The 18,371-nt window shown below is 37.5% G+C and overlaps 1 protein-coding gene across 3 annotated transcripts in view; it reads left to right on the forward strand.

Annotated features, from left to right (window-relative positions):
* The window catches only part of FNDC3A (fibronectin type III domain containing 3A), a 130,678-nt gene that overhangs the window by 79,512 nt on the left and 32,795 nt on the right, over nucleotides 1–18,371 (forward strand). For all 3 annotated transcript variants that reach the window (XM_040991421.1, XM_040991422.1, XM_040991419.1), the window contains 4 exons: nucleotides 6,146–6,383; nucleotides 9,996–10,262; nucleotides 11,021–11,079; nucleotides 16,417–16,574. In XM_040991421.1, coding sequence (XP_040847355.1) covers nucleotides 6,146–6,383; nucleotides 9,996–10,262; nucleotides 11,021–11,079; nucleotides 16,417–16,574 — 722 coding nt within the window. The remainder of the gene's footprint in view (nucleotides 1–6,145; nucleotides 6,384–9,995; nucleotides 10,263–11,020; nucleotides 11,080–16,416; nucleotides 16,575–18,371) is intronic.

Below are 18,371 nucleotides of genomic sequence, written 5' to 3' on the forward strand. Positions count from 1 at the left end.
CGGGTTCAAGACCCAACAAATCACTTGACACCTTGCTCAATAATTGACATATAAAGAAGCACAATGTTTGCAAAAATGAGTTGAAACAAGTATTGATACAGATGACTATAACAAAGTACAGATTATACTTGACTTAGCAGAAGCCAAGTAACACACACTTGAATAACTTCCATCTAGCCTTCCTGTACACTTTCATATGAAAGTCTCTAATTGTTGCAGCAACAAGTTTTAGTAACTCCATCACTTACTTAGGAGTGTCTTTCACCTAAGACCAGCCAGGAAGGGTGAAGTAACGTTTTTGTTAATATAATCATGTTTCTCATCATTCAGAACACGTGAATAGAATTCAGCAAATTTATGTATCCTAAAAGTTTCATCAGAAAAACAAAAACTCCAAAATTAAAATTCATGTTGGGACCACTTAGCTCCATTACTGTGAAAATAACCACACATATTTGGACAAAAGAGTGAGAAGTTGAAAAGATCTTATAATTGAGTTCAAGAGGTGACAAAGTGTTTATAAGAAAAATGCATGGAAGATTTTATGCCAAATTTGTGATACTTGAACCATTTTTGTGTCCTTATTTAGTTTAGTTGCACTTTAATAAGAACTCATAAGTATATATTATATCTTTTTGTTTTATATGTATATTTTTTCCCACTTTTTATTTGAAAGGCAAAGGGGCAGGGATGGCCTTCCACAGTTCACTCTCAAAGTCCCCATAGCAGCGAGGGCTAGGCCAGGCTAAAGCCAGGGACCAAAAAGCCGGTCTGGGTCTGCTGCGTAGGTGACAGGAACCTAAGTACCTGAGCCAGTACCTGCTGCTTTCCACCCTCAGGAGGGGGCGAGGTCAGCAGCGCAGGTGTTCCTATGTTGGGTGTGGGCCTCGGACGCAACATCTTCATCTCTGAGCCAAACATTCACCTCTTTGTTTATTTACACATATGTATGTCTTTTTTTTTTAAGACAGCATCAGATAGAATATCAAACACTGAGTCACTTTGGGAGTAAATGGTTCTGTATTCCTCATTTGAAATTTGTTAAGTCCTTATATGCTATTATACTTCTTTACAGTCTTATTCAAGAGTTCTGTGGTACTATTTATTTTATAATCATTGTACCTTATTACTGTAAATATTTTTAACATTACACAAAATGATAAAGGACAACAGGACTATTTTAAGTCTAGCTAATGCCGGTAGCCTAGAACTCCATCTGAGTCTCTTCTCAACCCCCAGTAGTGATAGGAACCTGCTTGCTGCCTCCCAGGATACACATGAATAAAAAGGTAGAATCAAGAATGGTGCTAGGACTTGGAACCAGGTATTCTGTTGCTGAAATACAGGTATTCCAAATGGCAAGTAGAACACACCTCAGCAACCCTCAATCATCTTTAATAGTAATGGAATTTGCTTTCTTCCACTTAAAAAAATTGCTTTTTTATTTGAAAGGTAGGGTTTACAGAGAATGAAGAGAAGAGAAAGAGAAAAAAACTTCTGTAATATTCTGGGTTACTCCCCAGATGACCACAATGGCCAGGGCTGGACAAGGCTGAAGACATGAGCCTCTGCCAGGTGTGCCACATGTGTGCAAGGGCTCAAGTGCTAGGACAATTCTCTACTGCTTTCCCAGGGGAAGTAACAGGAAGCTAGATTAGAGATGGAACAGCCAAGACTTGCACAAACTATGCAGGTGGCAGCTTAATCCACTATATCACATTAGCCAAAGATTTCTTTTTTCTTTTTCTTTTTTTTTTTAATCACTTCTTAAACTCTTCTGTTAACTATCATGTTATGTAAGATTTTTGTCCCTTGGGGTCGGTGCCATGGCATAGTAGGCTAAGCCTCCAACCATTGTGCTCATTTGGGGAATGAACCGGCAGTTGGAAAATCTCTCTTTCTACCCCTCCCACACTCTGTAATTCTGCCTTTGAAATAAAGATAAAAATAAGTTTTAAAAATAAAGATTTTGGGTTTGATGCAATGGCTCAGTGGCTAATACCTCAACTTGCACACACCAAGATCCTATATGGATACCAGCTTGTGTCCTGGCAACCCCAATTCCCATCCAGCTCCCTGCTTGTGGCCTGAGAAAGCAGTAGAGGATAGCCCAAAGCCTTGGGACCCTGCACCTTTGTGGGAGACCCAAAAGAAGCTCCTGGCTTTGGATTGGCTTGGCTCCAGCTATTGTGGCCACTCTCTGTATTTGCTTCTCACTATAGATCTGGCTTTCCAATAAAAATCAATCTTTTAAAAACTAAAATATTTTGTCCCATATGACAGGAAGACCCAAAGCTAATTAAATTATTTGGAAAAAAGTTGGACCCGGCGTGATAGTGTAGTGGTTAAAGTCCTCTGCCTAGTTCACACCCGGGATCCCATAAGGGCGCCGGTTCTAATCCCGGCGGCCCTGCTTCCCATTCAGCTCCCTGCTTGTGGCCTAGCACAGCAGTTGAGGACGGCCCAAATCCTCGGGACCCTGCACCCATGTGGGAGACCTGCAAGAGCTCCTGGCTCCTTGCTTCAGATTGACTCAGCTCCAGCCGTTGCAGTCACTTGGGGAGTGAACCCTTGGATGGAAGATCTTTCTCTGTCTCTCCTCCTCTATGTATATCTGCCTTTCCAATAAAAATAAATAAATCTTTAAAAAATTATTTTAAAAAAGCAAAATGAAATTGTTTATCAAAAGCTGAAAAGTACAGAAACAATAATTTTGCAAAGAAAATATAGAAAATTTATTTAGTGATTAACAGCCAAAAATATCAGTATTTTGCCTATTCTTTGCAAAATGCATATGGAGAAAAAATGCATTGAATACTACATAATTTATATAGTGCAGTATTCTATAAAAATTCAGCATAAATTCCTTTACTTTTTTGCCAGTTCCAAAATTATAAATATTATTTTAAGTATGAAAAATGTTTGTTTAATATGATTATTTCATTGTAGCATTAAGTATGCCTCAAAAACCCATCAAGCCTTAGAAGCTGTGTTATCTGCTGTTATCGGTGTTTCAGTTAATTATTGATACTTTATCATCACTTAGAGTATTTTCACTTTGCTTTTGCAGTTATAAAGGTATAGTGAATATCTGCACAGATCTTAGGGATATTTAGTATTTTCTTAGGATAAATTTTTAGAAATAGAATTACTGAATTTAAAACTGTTTAGGAAAAAAAAAGGGAGGAGGGAGATGAATATTTTTAGGCTTTGGTTACACGCTAAACTTCTTTCCTGTGCAGTTTTTCTCAGTTTGCTGCCCACTGACTTTGGCAGTCTGCTGTTCCCTGCCCAACTTCAACTGTTAGAACAAAAATTACTGTTGCTTCCTTGTAGCTTTTTTTTTTAAGAAGGAAATTTTTCAATCTTAATACTAACATAGAAAGAATGGTGTAATTAGCTCCTTGTGTACATAAAACCCAGCTACAACAATTACTGATATGTTTAATGTTCTTTTATCACTCACACACCCTTTTTAAAAATTACCAGAATATTTTTAAACAACTCGCAAGCATGTTTCACCTGTAATCAGTATTATATGTGAATAATACTACATATACGGAACATACTACAAATACTTAACCAGCAACCTCAACTGTTGCATCTCAAGTATATTTGCATGCTTTTAAATTTTATTTATTTTTATTGCAAAGTAAGATATATATAGAGAGAGGAGGAGAATGAGAGAGGAAGAGCTTCCTAAAGGAGGACTCTAGCCGCTAGATACTGCCCGGGCCCAAATTATTTGTACTTTTAAAGTGGAAATAAAAAAGCCTCAGAGGAGACAAAGTTACTTAAACAAAAAAATAACACAATCTATACACCAAGATAATACATCTATTCACAGATAACATCCACAGATAACATGCCTTCAGATCTGCACGCACGGGGGAGGTCCGTGCATTGTTCAAAAATTCTACAAACTGCTCTGATCTCTTTGTCTCTCCTGGGGCAAGCTGGGGTTGGGGGAGAGCAACCAAATATGGGCAGAAGGTTATGGAAACCTGAAAGAATAGGTTTAGATGAGGATGAGGAATATGATGGGGCTGAGGAGAAAGGAAGCTATTGTCACATCCTGACATTATATTTGTTTATTGAGTGAGTGACCAGCAATTGCTCTATTATTGTTCAAGTAATTCTAGATCAAGGGTCAGATCATGAATGTAGACTGCTGTCAGTGGAGAAGTGAAGGTTTAGGAACCAAGGAAGTCACAGAATCCTAGTAGCTTGGTGGTGGTAGGAGGGGAGAAAGAAATGACATACCTTTCTCTCAACAAATGTTTGTAGGGCATCTTCCCTGTTTTAGTATTACTTTAGGTCTTAAGAAGAAAGCAGATGTAAGACAGAATTTATCATGGAGCTTGTATTCTTATGGAGAAGACACAGAAAATACAAAACATCAGATAGTGGACACAAGCTGCCCGGCTCCTCAGTTATGTCTGTACAATAAAAGGAAACAGAGTTAGGCCCAGCGCAGTAGCCTATTGGCTGAAGTCCTCGCCTTGCACGCACCAGGTTTCCATGTAGTTTCCATGTGGGCACCAGTTCATGTCCCAGCAGCCCTCCTTCCCATCCAGCTCTCTGCTTGTGGCCTGGGAAAACAATCGAGGACAGCCCAATGCTTTGAGACCTGGAGGAAGCTCCTGGCTCCTGGCTTCAGATCAGCACAGCTGCAGCCATTGTGGCCCCTAGAGCAGTGAATCAGGAGATGGAAGATCTTTCTCTCTTCTGTGTATGTAACTTTCTGATAAAAAGAAAGAAATCTTAAAAAAAAAAAAAAAGAAGAAGAAAGAAAGGAAAAGAAAGCAGGGTTTAGATGGCATCGGTGGTAAGGAGAATCAGACTATGTTGGTAGCCCCATTGAATTATGTTTTGTTGCTTCATCTGTGTTTTTCTTAACATAGACTGATTTGAACTTTACCCTTTTCACAACTCGTTGATTTTATTTGTGTCATCTCCATCCCTGTACCCTGTGAGGGTGAATTTCCCTATTACACGGTTATCAGCTCTGAGCAGCTGGTTTTGAGCTCTTTGGCCTCTCTGAAATTAGGACGTTTTTAGCTCATTACTTGAAGATAGCATTTTTATGCCCCCTGATCTTCCTTGGGTTCTTTGTTATTTCCCTCAACATCTGAGGATTTTTGTGGGGTTCTTTGGGAGAGAGTGTTAATTTTGATCAAGTGCACATTACATAAAACTTACCATCTTAAATGTTTTTAAATGCACGGCTCAGTGGCTTTGGATACGTACACATTATTGCAGTCTGTTCACCACCACCAGTCTGTAGCCTTGCTAGAAATATCTTGGTATTGTAAATGTTCTTTCTCAACAATGAAAAAGTAGCTTTCACTTCATAAATAGTTTAGCCATTTATTTTTTCATTAAATGAGGTCTTATGAAATGACCAGTGAAACACTAGGGGATTATAGATTCTAAGGCCTCCAAAGTATAGAAGAATGAGTCTGGCGCCAAATTGCCTGAGTTCAAATGCCAGTTCCTCCATTTTGTACCTTTGTGGCACTGGGCAGATTAACTATCTGGAAAAAAAATTAAGATGGTGCTACTTTTATCATTGTTCAAAGATTCAACTGTAGATTAGAAACAGTAAATGAGTGAGGTGAGAGACTTCGGAGGCAGTGAATCAGAGTGACGAAGGTTAAAGTGTCAGCATGACATCGTATGGCTAGGCGCACGCAGTATCCATCCGGACTGCTTTTAATGGCTTTCCTGTAAGACAGAAGCTGAGACACTGTAAAGAGGAAACAGATTCTTCCCTTCAGTTGGAGATGTAGGTGTACAATAATAATAATCATCCATACTTGCCTGAGTCTTAAATTCAAAGCTGAGTTAAACAGGAAGAAAAATCAGGGTATGAACCATCTATTTTGCTGGAAGCATGACGTTGGGGTTTTAGACTGAGCACATAAAAAGAATGAACTCATTTGAAATTCTAGTCCCGTATTCGATGTGTTCCTGATAAATCATATCACGTTGCAGTAGGTGAAGATAGTTTAATATTTATTTTCATGTTTTTTCTCAAAATGTTTAATTGACTTCTAATAGTGCAGTATTTATTGTGATATATTTTTGAAGATATATTTTTGTATGCTGTGGAAGAAACTTTTATCCCATCTTCATGTTGTAGGTTATTGAAGACAATGGTGTTCGGCGAGTTGTTGTGGTTCCTCAGGCCCCAGAGTTTCACCCTGGGGGTCACACAGTCATCCACCGCACTCCACATCCTCCTCTTCCCGGTTTCATTCCTGTCCCAACCATGATGCCCCCTCCAGCACGCCATATGTACTCCCCAGTCACCGGAGCTGGAGACATGGCGACACAATATATACCACAGTATCAGTCTTCACAAGTGTATGGAGATGTAGGTAAGAGAGCTAAAATTATTCCTGCTTTATTGAGTTGGATATTCTTTTCCTGGATATAATGGATACTGTCATCATCTCCTGCCAAAGACAATAAGCAGTAGTCGTATCGCTGTCATCTTCTGTGGCCAGCTGCCGTATTGATGCTTCATCCTCATGTTCACCCCTGGAGGCAAATGAGTAAACAGAAAAGCAAAGAGAAGAAATTACATCACGCAGAACCATGTACTACCAACAATCCTTTTTCTCTGTCCTGCTATAGACAGTCTAAGGATACAGTCAACTAGAATTGCTATGTCACTGTTTGATTGTGAAGGTTGTGCCACTGCACAAGTTACTGGGTTTGGTGAGGAATTAAAACAACAGAAGAAAAAAAAATACCCTCTACCTCAAGGAGCTAATAAATTTGAGGGAAGAGAAGACAATTACACACAAAATGAAATCTCAATCTTTTCCATGGCTTTAGATTTAAATAACCAATGTATGAATAACCCTCAAATTTATATTTCAGCCTAAATTTCTCTTCTGAGCCCCAGACTTCTGTTTCTCTTTTGATACCATGTCTTGTTTTGGACCCATATGACCTCCTTTCTTTCTGCAGCTTGTCCTCAGTAAATAAAAGCACTTGCCACTCCATTTGCTCAAATGAGAGCTGGATGGTTAGATTTTATCTCTCCTGTTCAGCCCTACATCATATGGTATCAGTTTCCTTTTAAGAGGTTTCCCAAGTTTACCACCTTCTCTATTGCTCGTCAAATCCAGTCTTCCATCAGCTCTTGTCAGGACAGCTCAACAGCAGACTTCCAGTAGGTTTTTCTGCTTTCATTCTTGCTCACTCAGCTGTCATAATCATTTTAAAATAATCTGTTTCTCAAAGTCTGTAGTGACTTCCCATTGTATTTAGAATAAAATCCTGGGACTGAAGCTGTGCCATATGTGGCTAATTCTCCCCTGGCAGCACTGGCATCCGAAATGGGTCCCAGTTTATACCTTGACTGCTCTACTTCCAATCAAACTCCCTGCTAATGGCCTGAGAAAGCAGCAGAGGATGGCCCAGAGCCTTGGGACCCTGCATTCGTGTGGGTGATGGAGAAGAAGCTCCTGGCTCTGAGCTTTGCAGCCCTTTGGGGAGTGAACCAACAGATGGAAGACCTCTCTTTCTCTATCTCTCCTTTCTCTATAAAATCTCTCTTTGAAATAAAAATAAATATTTTTATAAATATTTAATGAATATTTTTTTAAAAGAAGAAAATTCTAAACCCAAGCCCTTAGAACAGAGTTTTTCAAATTTGCTGTTGGTCATGTTTTGAGATAGGCAAGTTTTTGTTGTAGCTGAGCTCGTAGGATGCTTTGTGGAGTGGCTAATGACATCCCTGGCTCCTTCCCACCAAGGATGGCTATAGCACACAATTCTCACTGGGTTCCCCATCCCTACAGCCCCAAGTTATAACACCTAGAAATATCCATACTGTACTTCATGAATTATTTGGGTCAAGACTTGCCTTTAAAAGTGCTGTCTTGCTGCCACAAGTGCCTTGTCCTGTGGCTTCCCGTACTATGCTTTTTCAAAAGCTGCTCATTTCTTTCTTGCCTTAGGGTCCCTGCACACAAGTTGTGCCCTCTACCAGAAATATATTCTCCCTTTTTTGTAGAAAATTTTCTTTTTCTTTATGTTGCAGCTTTTAGAGAGACCTTTCCTGGCTTTTGTCAGTCTTTAGCACAGGAAACCCATTTTGTTTCTTTCACAAACCTTGACACAATTTTATTTTTAATTTTTCTATCTCCTTAATCTGACTGTAAACCCCCTAACAACTAGGTCTCTATTTAACACTATTTTTCCTTCCCTTAACAATGTCTATCACTTATGCTTAGGAAATTGATAGAAGAAACAACTCCAAAGTATAAGATTTAAACTGCATAACACAGCTTTCCATATTGAGTATATTATATATAGTATCAAATATGTATTTCTCAAACTTCTGTTGCCCAAGTAATGCAGTTTGACTCAGAGGAACCCTGTGAAGCTAGAGATTCTGCTTTTCTTTTTTTTTAGATTATTTTTATATAAAAAGCAGATTTATGGAGAGAAGGAGTGAAAGATCTTCCATCTGCTGGTTCAGTCTCCAAATGGCTACAACGGCCAGAGCTGAGCCAATCCAAAGCCAAAAACTAGGATTTTCTTACAGGTCTCCTACATGGTTGCAGGGGCCCATGGCCTTTAACCATCCTCCACTGCTTTCTGAGGCCCCAAGCAGGGAGCTGGATTGAAAGTGAAACAGCTGGGACTAGATTTGGCACCCATGTGGAATGCCAATGCCACCGATAGAACCTTAGCATGAAGCACCTCACCACTAGACTCCCTGATTTTCTTTCTTCTTTCCTTTTCTTTTCTTTTCTTTCTGTTTGTTTGTTTGTTTTTGTTAAGAAAGGAGGGTTATTTTTTTTTTTAAGATTGATTTCTTTGAAAGGCAAGAGTTCCAGGACCAGGGTTGGTAGAGCTTCCATCTGCTGCTTCACTTCCCAAAATGGCCACAGTGGCCAGTACTGGACCAGGCCAAAGCCAAGAATCAGAAGTTTTTCCCAGCCTGCCTCATGGGTGCACAGGCCCAAGCAGTTTGGCCAACCTCTGCAGCTTTCTCAAGCATATTAGTAGGGAACAAGGTTAGAAGTGGAACAATTGGAACTTGAACCAGTTCCCATATGGAATGCCAGTGCTTTCGATGATGACTTGACATACTGCACTACAGCACAAGCCCAAGGTTGTTCCTCTCTAGCAAGCTCCCAGGTGGTACTTCAAGGAGCACATTTTGTGTAGCAAGATGGCCAATTGTGCCATCCTTCTATTTTGTTTACTGCAAATCATGACTGACTTTTTAAAAACAAAACACATTTGAGAAAATTCTAAGCAAAATCTAAGTATTCTAATGTTATTTTATGTCCTTGTATTCAAAAGTATTTGCTAGTTATCCAAGGCACTGCTGCAAACTGTTCTCTTTACTGAAGTTTTTGTGACTTTTAAAAAAACATTTTTTTTCAGTTACAGATTTTAAATTCATAATTATTAACTTTGGGACAGTAAGTGTTTATGGGATATTTTGACTTCATTGTACACTATGAGGCTATTATAATTTAATTCATTTCTTTTTGCTAGCTTCCAAAATATTTTCCCATGATAATTTGGTTTCCTCAGTCATAATTGATATCTAGCCAGGCAGTATTTTTCTTAACTATTTTATATTTGAAGCTGAAAAAGATGTAAAAAGTAGTAACTACAAAAAAAGGCAACAGGAGAAGCTATGGACAGCTCGACCCAAGTCTCATTCCTCGCCTACCATACCACAAAGCTGTTTCTATGGAGAGTAATAATTAGTTAGGAAAAGATAAAGGAAAGAAATTTCTCTGTAAATGTACTCAATGTGTGTAATTATAATCAAGTCACAAAGCTTGGTCTCTCAGCTAATGGAGGCAAAGAAATAGCTTTGTTTTGCAGAATTATTTTTTTAAATGTTTTATGACAAAGTTAATATGATAAATTTAATGCCTATTCTTTTCCCCTGCTGTCAGCTTAATTGCAGAAAGTGATATTTATAAAAACATTTTTTAATTTCTTTCTAGATGCTCATTCTGCACATGGAAGATCCAATTTTAGAGATGAAAGATCTAGTAAAACATATGAACGTTTGCAGAAGAAATTAAAGGATCGCCAAGGAACACAGAAAGATAAAATGAACAGCCCACCATCATCACCCCAGAAATGCCCTTCTCCCACAAATGAACATAATGGACTAATAAAAGGACACAGTGCTAGTAGCACAAACACAGGCTCAGCGAAAAACAAGTCAGGGAAAGGAAGAAGTGCACAAGTTGATGCAGAAATAGAAGGTAACTATTTAAAATACCTTACTGTTCTCTCTGTGCTGTTTTTCGTAGTTACTTAACATACTGTAAGTATATTCTTTTCATAATGTTCCAAGTAAGTGGTTGATTGATAGCCTAACACTGTAAATATGAGACATTTTAGAACCTAAATTGATATCCAGATTCTTTTTTATTGAAATTTCAGTAGTGCAGCAAAATGATATATGTCTGAAACTAAAATGCTTTAATAAATTCCCTACTAACGAAGCTTAAATAATGTTTTAACAACTTCATGCATTAATACCATTTACAGAAATGGACTTTGTGAACTTGTTATCTTTTGATCCTTTTCTTTTTCAGCAGTAACATTTCAGAACTATTAAGCTAAAGCTTTGTATTTATCTTTGGTGCATATGTTATTATGAAACCAGTTACATTTCTATTTTGAGAAACCATAATTAAGGCATGCCATGAAAAAATAGTTAATTAAGCAGGTGTAAGATTGATAAATGAGTACTTTCCAGAGTAAAGACGGTCACAGTTATGAATAAAAATTACTTTGTAGAAGAATAACTTCCTGATCTAGAGATAATCATGTTATCATTAGTAATCACAGTGAAAATGGAAATAGAAACCAAACAGAAGAGTGTTAAAGAGCCACAAACTGCTAAGTATAAACAAAAGGGTGAAAAGTAGAAAATTAGAGGTTCAAATATCAAGCTAATTCCAGATGACATAAGGAGAACAATATTAGGGTGGTTATTGATTGTTTTTTGTTTTAGAAAAAGATGAAGAAACTAAAGCATTTGAAGCACTTCTTTCCAACATTGACAAACCAGCTGTAAGTAGCTTGTGTATTTTTTTCACATATGTATTTAATGTATTTATATAGGGCTTATTTATTTTTAGTTAAGCCTTACCTAAAACTTACTTATACATTAGAAATATGAGGTTGGAGCTTGGATTGTACTATAGCAGGTAAAGCTGACACCTACCATACCAGCTTTCCATTTGGGCATAAATTCAAATCCCGGCTGCTGCACTTCAGATCCAATTCCCTGCTAATGCACCTAGGAAAGTAGCAGAGGATGGCCCAAGTGCTTGAGCCCCTGCACCAACATAGGATAGTGGGAGAAGTTCCTGGCTTCTGGCGTTAGCCTGGTCCAGCCTCCACTGTGGCAGCCATCTGGGAAGTGAACCACAGATGGAGGATCTCTCTTTTCTCTATATAAGTCTGACTTCAAATAAATAAATTAAAAAATCTTTAAGAGGGGAAAAAAAGATATTAGAAACACTGAAGTTAGCTAGTAGTATATGAACTGTCTTTGGTGAGTTCAACACAGTATCCTGGAAAAAGTGTTCAGTTAAAATTTATTTAGTTAGAAGTTTAGATGATAGTATTACCAATGTAAATTTCTTAGTTTTCACTGAAGTACAGAGTTCCAGGACCAGCAACATCCCATATGGATCCTGGCTAACTCTGCCTCAATCCTTCTCCCTGCTCATGTGCCTGGGAAAGCAGCAGAGGATGATCCAGTGCTTGGGCCCCTGTACTGCGGTGGGAGACCCACATGAAGTTCCTGACTCCTGGCTTCTGACCAGCCCAACTCTGGGCAGTATTGCCATTTGGGTAGTAAACCAGTGGATGAAGAATCTCTCTGTAACTGTGCCTTTCCAATAAATTAAATAAATAAATTTATTTTTACAAACTATACTAGTGGTGCCAACAACATGTCATGACAGGTTAAGTTACTGCTAGCAGTGTCTGTACCCCACTGTAGGGGCCAGTTTGAGTCCCAGCTAGCTGTTTCATTTCCAATCTGCCTCCCTGGTAATGCATCAAACAAAGATGACCCTGAGTGTTTGCATCCCTGGTTTCACATGGGAAACCTAGAAGAAACTCTAGGCTTCTGGCTTCAGAGTAGCCCAGCTCTGTTCATTGTGGCCATTTGGGAAGTTATCCTGCAGGTGGAAGGTCTCTATCTCTGTCTTTCCTTCTCTATGTAAATCAGCCTTTCAAATAAAAATTTAAAAATCTTTTTTTAAAAGTGCAAGATACTAACGTCAGAGGAAACTAGTTAAAAGGTTCTTAGAAACTCCAACTACTATATTACCAACTTTTCTGTAAGTTTACATTTACTCCAAAACAAAAGTCTATTTAAAGTGCTATTGATTAGCTATGATAAATAGATTTTCTCTCAATTACTTATTTTGTGGATGAGGCCTACAGCCCTCAGAGGAAGAGTTCAATATTGCCAAACAATTAGTGGAAAGTCTTGTATCTACTTATTTAACATTTTCTCTACTGCCTATATACTTTGATTATGTAGTCAGTAACCCTAGTGCCTAATAAAATATATTTCATACATTAGATATCAGTTCTGTTGACCGACCCACTTTCAGCATCTTGCTAACATGTAACTTAACACAGTTTTGGCTATCCCATAAAATCCAGAGAAACATTGAGAGAATAATTATATGTATGATAAAAAAATTTTTAAAAAAGAGCAGGCTTTTAATTCACTCATTGATAAAAGAGATCATTTTTAGGCCCACTGCAATGGCTCCAGGATCACTTGGAAGAAGCTGCTGGCTCATGGCTTCAGATCAGCTCAGCTCTGCTGTTGCTGACATTTGGGGAGTGAGCCAGCAGACGGAAGAGCTTTCTCTCTCTGTTTCTCCTGTCTGTAAAATCTGCTCTGCCTTGATTTTTTTTTAAGAAAAAAAAAAGGGTTTAAAAAAATTTATTATTATTCTCATTTTATGATAGAGTTCCATAGGCCCTGGGATTTCACCTGCCTCATCAAATCCCCTCCCCTTGTAAGGTCCCCCATATCGTTACAACAGTATAGTTCCTCATAAATAATCATTTAAGTCCATCATTGTGGGCATGGACAATGGCAGAGTCCAGCATCCCATTGTCATGACACATCCAACAGTTTCACTGGGAATCCATCCTCAATCCGAAAGTAAAGATGCACTCTGCACCATTTCCTCACTACACTGTACCTCCACATTTGGACATGTCAGTCTCCGCTACACAGTCACTATAAATCTCCCCAAGTGAAAAACCACAACAAAATCAAACAAAAAGAAAAACAGATATTTACAATGCCATGAAGTTAAACAATATGACACTGGATATAATAGTCTCCATTACAGTTACTGTAGTCCCCCTTAAATAAAAGCCACAAAACAAAATCAACAACAGGAAGAAAAAAAAAGAAGTTAACAACACCATTAAGTTAAATAACATGCTACTGAATGACTAATGTGTCACTGAAATGAAAAAGAAAATCAAGAGCCTTCTTTAAGAGAATGATACTACTGTGTGATCTATGAATCAGTGAAGAATTCAGTGAGAAAAAAAAAGTGTTTTGGAGAAATGAAGCTAAAAAGCTAAATATCAAAATCCATGAGACGTAGTTTCTGCTGAGCCTTGTTGGTGAGATGTATCTCCTGTAGGCAACAAATAGATGGGTTTTGTTTTGTTTTTAACCCAGTCTACTAATCTATGGTGTTTGATGAGTTTAAGCAATTTACATTCAGGGTTAATATAAATAGGTGGTAATTTGTTCCTGACATTTAGCAATGGGTTGTTCATTGATATAGTCTTCTGTTTTTATTTTACTGGGATGTTCTTAACATTTGCCTTTGGTTTTGGTGGGTGCTATTCCTATTTTTGTCAAGAGAACATCTTTATAGTATCCTTTGTAAGGCAGGTTTGAAAGAGGCCTGTTCTTTTAACTTTTCTTGACTGTGGAAGAATTTTCTTTCATTTTGAAAGACAAAGGAAAGCTTTGCTGGGTATGTTATTCTAGGCCAACAATTATTTCCTGTTAGAATCTGGAATATATTGCTCCATTCTCTTGTGACCTATAGATTTTCCTGTGAGAGGTCAGCTGTGAGTTTGATTGGCATTCCTCTCTAGGTCAATTGATTTTTTTTTTTTCATGAGTGCATATAAGGATCTTTTCCCTATGTTGTGTTAAAGAGAGCTTGATTATCAAGTGTCTTAGTGAAGATCACTTTTGGTCAATCCTGTTGGGAATTCTGTGCCCCTCCTGAATGTTTTATCTCAACTCTCCAGATTAGGGGAATTTTCCCTTAGTATTTCATTAAATGCATTTGTAAACCCAGCTTCTCTTTCTGCACCTTCTGGAACTCCTGTGACTCTTTTATTTGGCCTTTTAATAGTGTTTCTTAATTCTTAAATACTTTTTTTGGCTTGACCAGCTCAGCTCCAACTCTGATTGTTTCCCCATTGTGACAAGAAATATCTTCCAGTTGTGAGATCCCTTCTGCTGCTTCATTCATTCTATTATTGAGACTTTACACTGATTTTTTTAATGTGCTGTATTGTGTCCTTCATTTCCAATAATTTGGCTTGATTTTGTTTCAGTGTTGCTATTTTCTGTGTGATATAGTGCTTAATTAAATTCCTGGAATGTGCCCTCTCTGCTTCACCCTGGCTGATGTTTCTCTGTCTGTTTAGACATGTTCTTACCCTATCCCACCATCTTGATTCTCTAAAATAGATCATTTTTAAGTCCATTATAAGTGAGACATGTTTCTAAGGCTTTAAGATAGTGTTGTAGTAAAACACTGCAGTTGCTGTGACTTATAAAGTTGAATGATTGTTAGTATTAGTTTTTAACTTTTTCCAGGCTTTGAGGGCTTTGACACAAGAAAGTTACTAAAGTAAAGATTGAATATTCTGCCTAATTCAAGATAGACATAGTCCTGATACAAGTGACTAATGATTTAGATTAAACAATTTTAAGTAATTTAGAAATGTTTTGCTGGGTGGGTGGTTTTGTTCTTTGGGGAGACAAAGAAACAGAAAAAGCCCCTGTTTGCTCTTGTACCCCCTGAGATATCCACAACAGGTATGACTGGGCTGGGGCCAGAGGTTGAAGGCAAGAACAACACTCCAGGTCTCCTTGTGGCTGGTGATAGGAACCCAATTACCAGAGCTATCACCACTGCCACCCATGGTCTGCATAGCCCAAAAGCTGGAAGCAAAGATAGGAAATTGATCCCGGGCACTCCACTACTGGAATAGCATCTAAGACACTAGGCTAAGCACCTGTACCCTTTCTTACTAATTCCTAAGTATTGTCCTCTTTATTATACTGTTGTTGTAACATCTCATACTCATAAAACCATTCAGTAAGAATGGAAATATGTAAAGTATAATCCAAACCTTATGCTTTCCACTCACAACACTTTCTGCATTCCAGCACGCTTATACAAGAGTACTTAAAAAAAAAACAGAAAGAAAAAAATGGAGTCAAAAATGGTTTATTTTGGCACACACAAAAAATTGAAATTCATGCATAGCTTTTGCATAATAAGCAGTTCTCATGAACTTTGAAGATCCCTTAAATGCATAGATCACAAAATTTTTGCACCAAAACAAATATCTTTAATTTCATTTTTCTTGAGCATTTTTTTAAAAAAAAAGTACCTTCATACACAATGTCTTCAAAGGTAGCAGTAATTACATTTGCATTTTACATTTTCAGTTAGCTTTGTGCATTAAAAAACTTAACACACCTGTGACCATACCCTATGCATGTCAGCCTCCCCTTTTTCCTACTATTGCATAACTTGAATATATTGATGAAATCTTTACATGCCAGCACATATATGACTGTCTCATTCTCTTTAAATAAATTTGTTTATTTTACTTGAAAGTCAGAGTTACAGAGAGAGAGACAGGGAAAAACAGTGGTCTTCCACCATCTGCTTCACTTCCCAAGTTACCAAAGTAGCCAGAGCTCAACCAGTCTGAAGCTGGGAGCCAGTAGCTTCTTCTGGGTCTCATACATTGGTTCAAGAGCCCAAATACTTTCTCATTTGGATGTGACCCCTATCATGTATGTTACAAGTGATTTTTTTTTCCTTTGACTATTTTTTTTCCTTTTTTTCCTTTCCTTCCTTTCCTTCCTTCTACACTAACAGTTTTGAATGACCTCAACTGATCTTTAAATTTTTGTTGAGCCCATCTACCCTTTCTCAACACATTGTAGCTCATGTATAGTCTTCTGTTTTGAAATATACTATCATTAAACTACATACAGAATTTTTATTAACTTTCATGGTCATTGCATATTCCACTACTCACCATCCACATTGCGTTTGTTTAAAAAGCTTTTAAATGTTGTTCTTGCAGGCCTCAGACATCCAGGCAAGGTCAATAGTACTTACCTGGTCAGCACCTTCCAGCATGGCTAATGGCGAAACAGACGAAACTTCTGTACCAGAGCTCTATGGTTATGAAATCCTGCTGTCTAGTTCTGGCAAAGATGGGAAATACAAAAGTGTATATGTGTACGTGTTTGATGTGTTTTGTTCCTTCTTAAATATTCTATAAACTAACGGTTCTCGGTTTATTGCTAATTTAGTCTTTTTTTCTCAGAGATTTATTTTGAATCTGGAGGTTGGTCAGTGGTGATAATTTCCATGTCAGTAGGCCTTACTCAAGCTGGCATACATTGCCCTTAGTAATACCTCAGAATAATCACTCTCATTGGCCATCAGCATATTATTTACAGTAGGCCAATAGATGTTTTCAGAATTCACATATTCTTGGTGCATTAATACAAATTGTGGTATATAGAACTCAAGACTTTAGGCCTAGTTTTAAATCACTGTGTTGAAATTCCCGTGAAGAAACTGTACCTCATGAATGTTTATTCATAAATGGTAGCATGGCAAAAGAACACTATAATGAAACATAAGTATGAAAAGTCTTATCTTAGAATTAAGATATAATGGTTAAAATGCTAAAGCATTAATAATTGTTCTATGTTTAAGATTACAGGATGGGTTCCTGTAAAATGTGAAAGAAATTTGATTACTAGTATATGTAGCCCAAGCAAATGAAAATATTTTTCCTAGTTTTGAATGTGGAGTTTCTAAACAAAGCTAACTCTTCTTTAAACATTAGGGAAACCAAAATGTTGTATACCTGTGTGGAAGTGAAAGACATTAGAATGTCTAGCTGATAGAGCTTTAATCTCATTTAACAAATTCCTGGATTCTTTTTACTGTGTGGGTAAAAGATCATGTCAGCAGTAATGCCTTAGGTAAAAAGTAATCCCAGCTTTCCCTGCAAATTAGAGAATTATGTGGAAAATGTGATAACCACACACAGTTTTAAAAACAGATGAGATCTCTTAATTGGGAATATTACTGTCTTTATAAAGGCTTGAATGTAACTGTTACATTACAAGTTCATATCCTGTCTTAAAATGAACACAGAACCAGTGTTGCTTATTTGTATATTAGCTTATTGATAATTGTGTTTTGAAAATATATAGTTCTTTTTTCTTGGCTTACAAATATTTATGCTTTAGGAATCATGGGTGTCTAAAATTATAGCATTTATGACAGTTTGAAAATAACTTTCTGTCTGTTTATATAGAGAATGTTTATTCTTATAGGAAAAAATACTAAATCTAATTATTATTTATAACTTAAACACCAGAAAGAATGTAAAAGAGGTGGATTAGTCATTTGAGTGGTCACAGCACAGAACGTTATCTGTATCAGCCATTTTGGCATGTTTTCCAAGAAATAGCTAGTAAGGAGAAGAAAGGAAAGTGAAAGTGCCCCAGCTGTTATCATCTTGTTGCATAAGATTATAAAAATGCCAGTGCTTCTTCATTGGTATTTCCTTGTGTTTATTCAATTTTCCCTAAATGAGACAGATAAGTCTACTTAAAGGAAGTGAAGAGGATAAAGCACCATCAGCATGAATGCTTCTTTTGTTATTAGAGACTCTCTAGTTAGATGTGGCTTTTTGCTGGCAAGAAAGACTTTATTTATATTTTCAACCTGACCAGAAAGCACAAGGACACGTGTCACCTCCTTTGTCCCGTAGCAGTTAGTCTCTCCCAGAGGCTGACCCTTCAACTTCCCAGTTCATTGAAGTGTACTTTGGTTAATGAGACATGTATGTTTGATATTGTGTTTACTGACTTGGCTTGGGAAACAAGGTAGCTGGGAGACTAGGGAATATGGAAGAAGTCCATGAAGTAGAGAGGAGAGAATCTGGAGTGAAGTTGGGAACAACAATATAAATAAGGGAAAAGAGGCTGCTAGGTTGTGGCTACATTGCCAGAT

Source organism: Ochotona curzoniae, unplaced genomic scaffold (assembly GCF_017591425.1).
Source record: "Ochotona curzoniae isolate NIBS_2020 unplaced genomic scaffold, NIBS_Ocur_1.0 contig_64, whole genome shotgun sequence".
Classification (NCBI taxonomy): Eukaryota; Metazoa; Chordata; class Mammalia; order Lagomorpha; family Ochotonidae; genus Ochotona; species Ochotona curzoniae.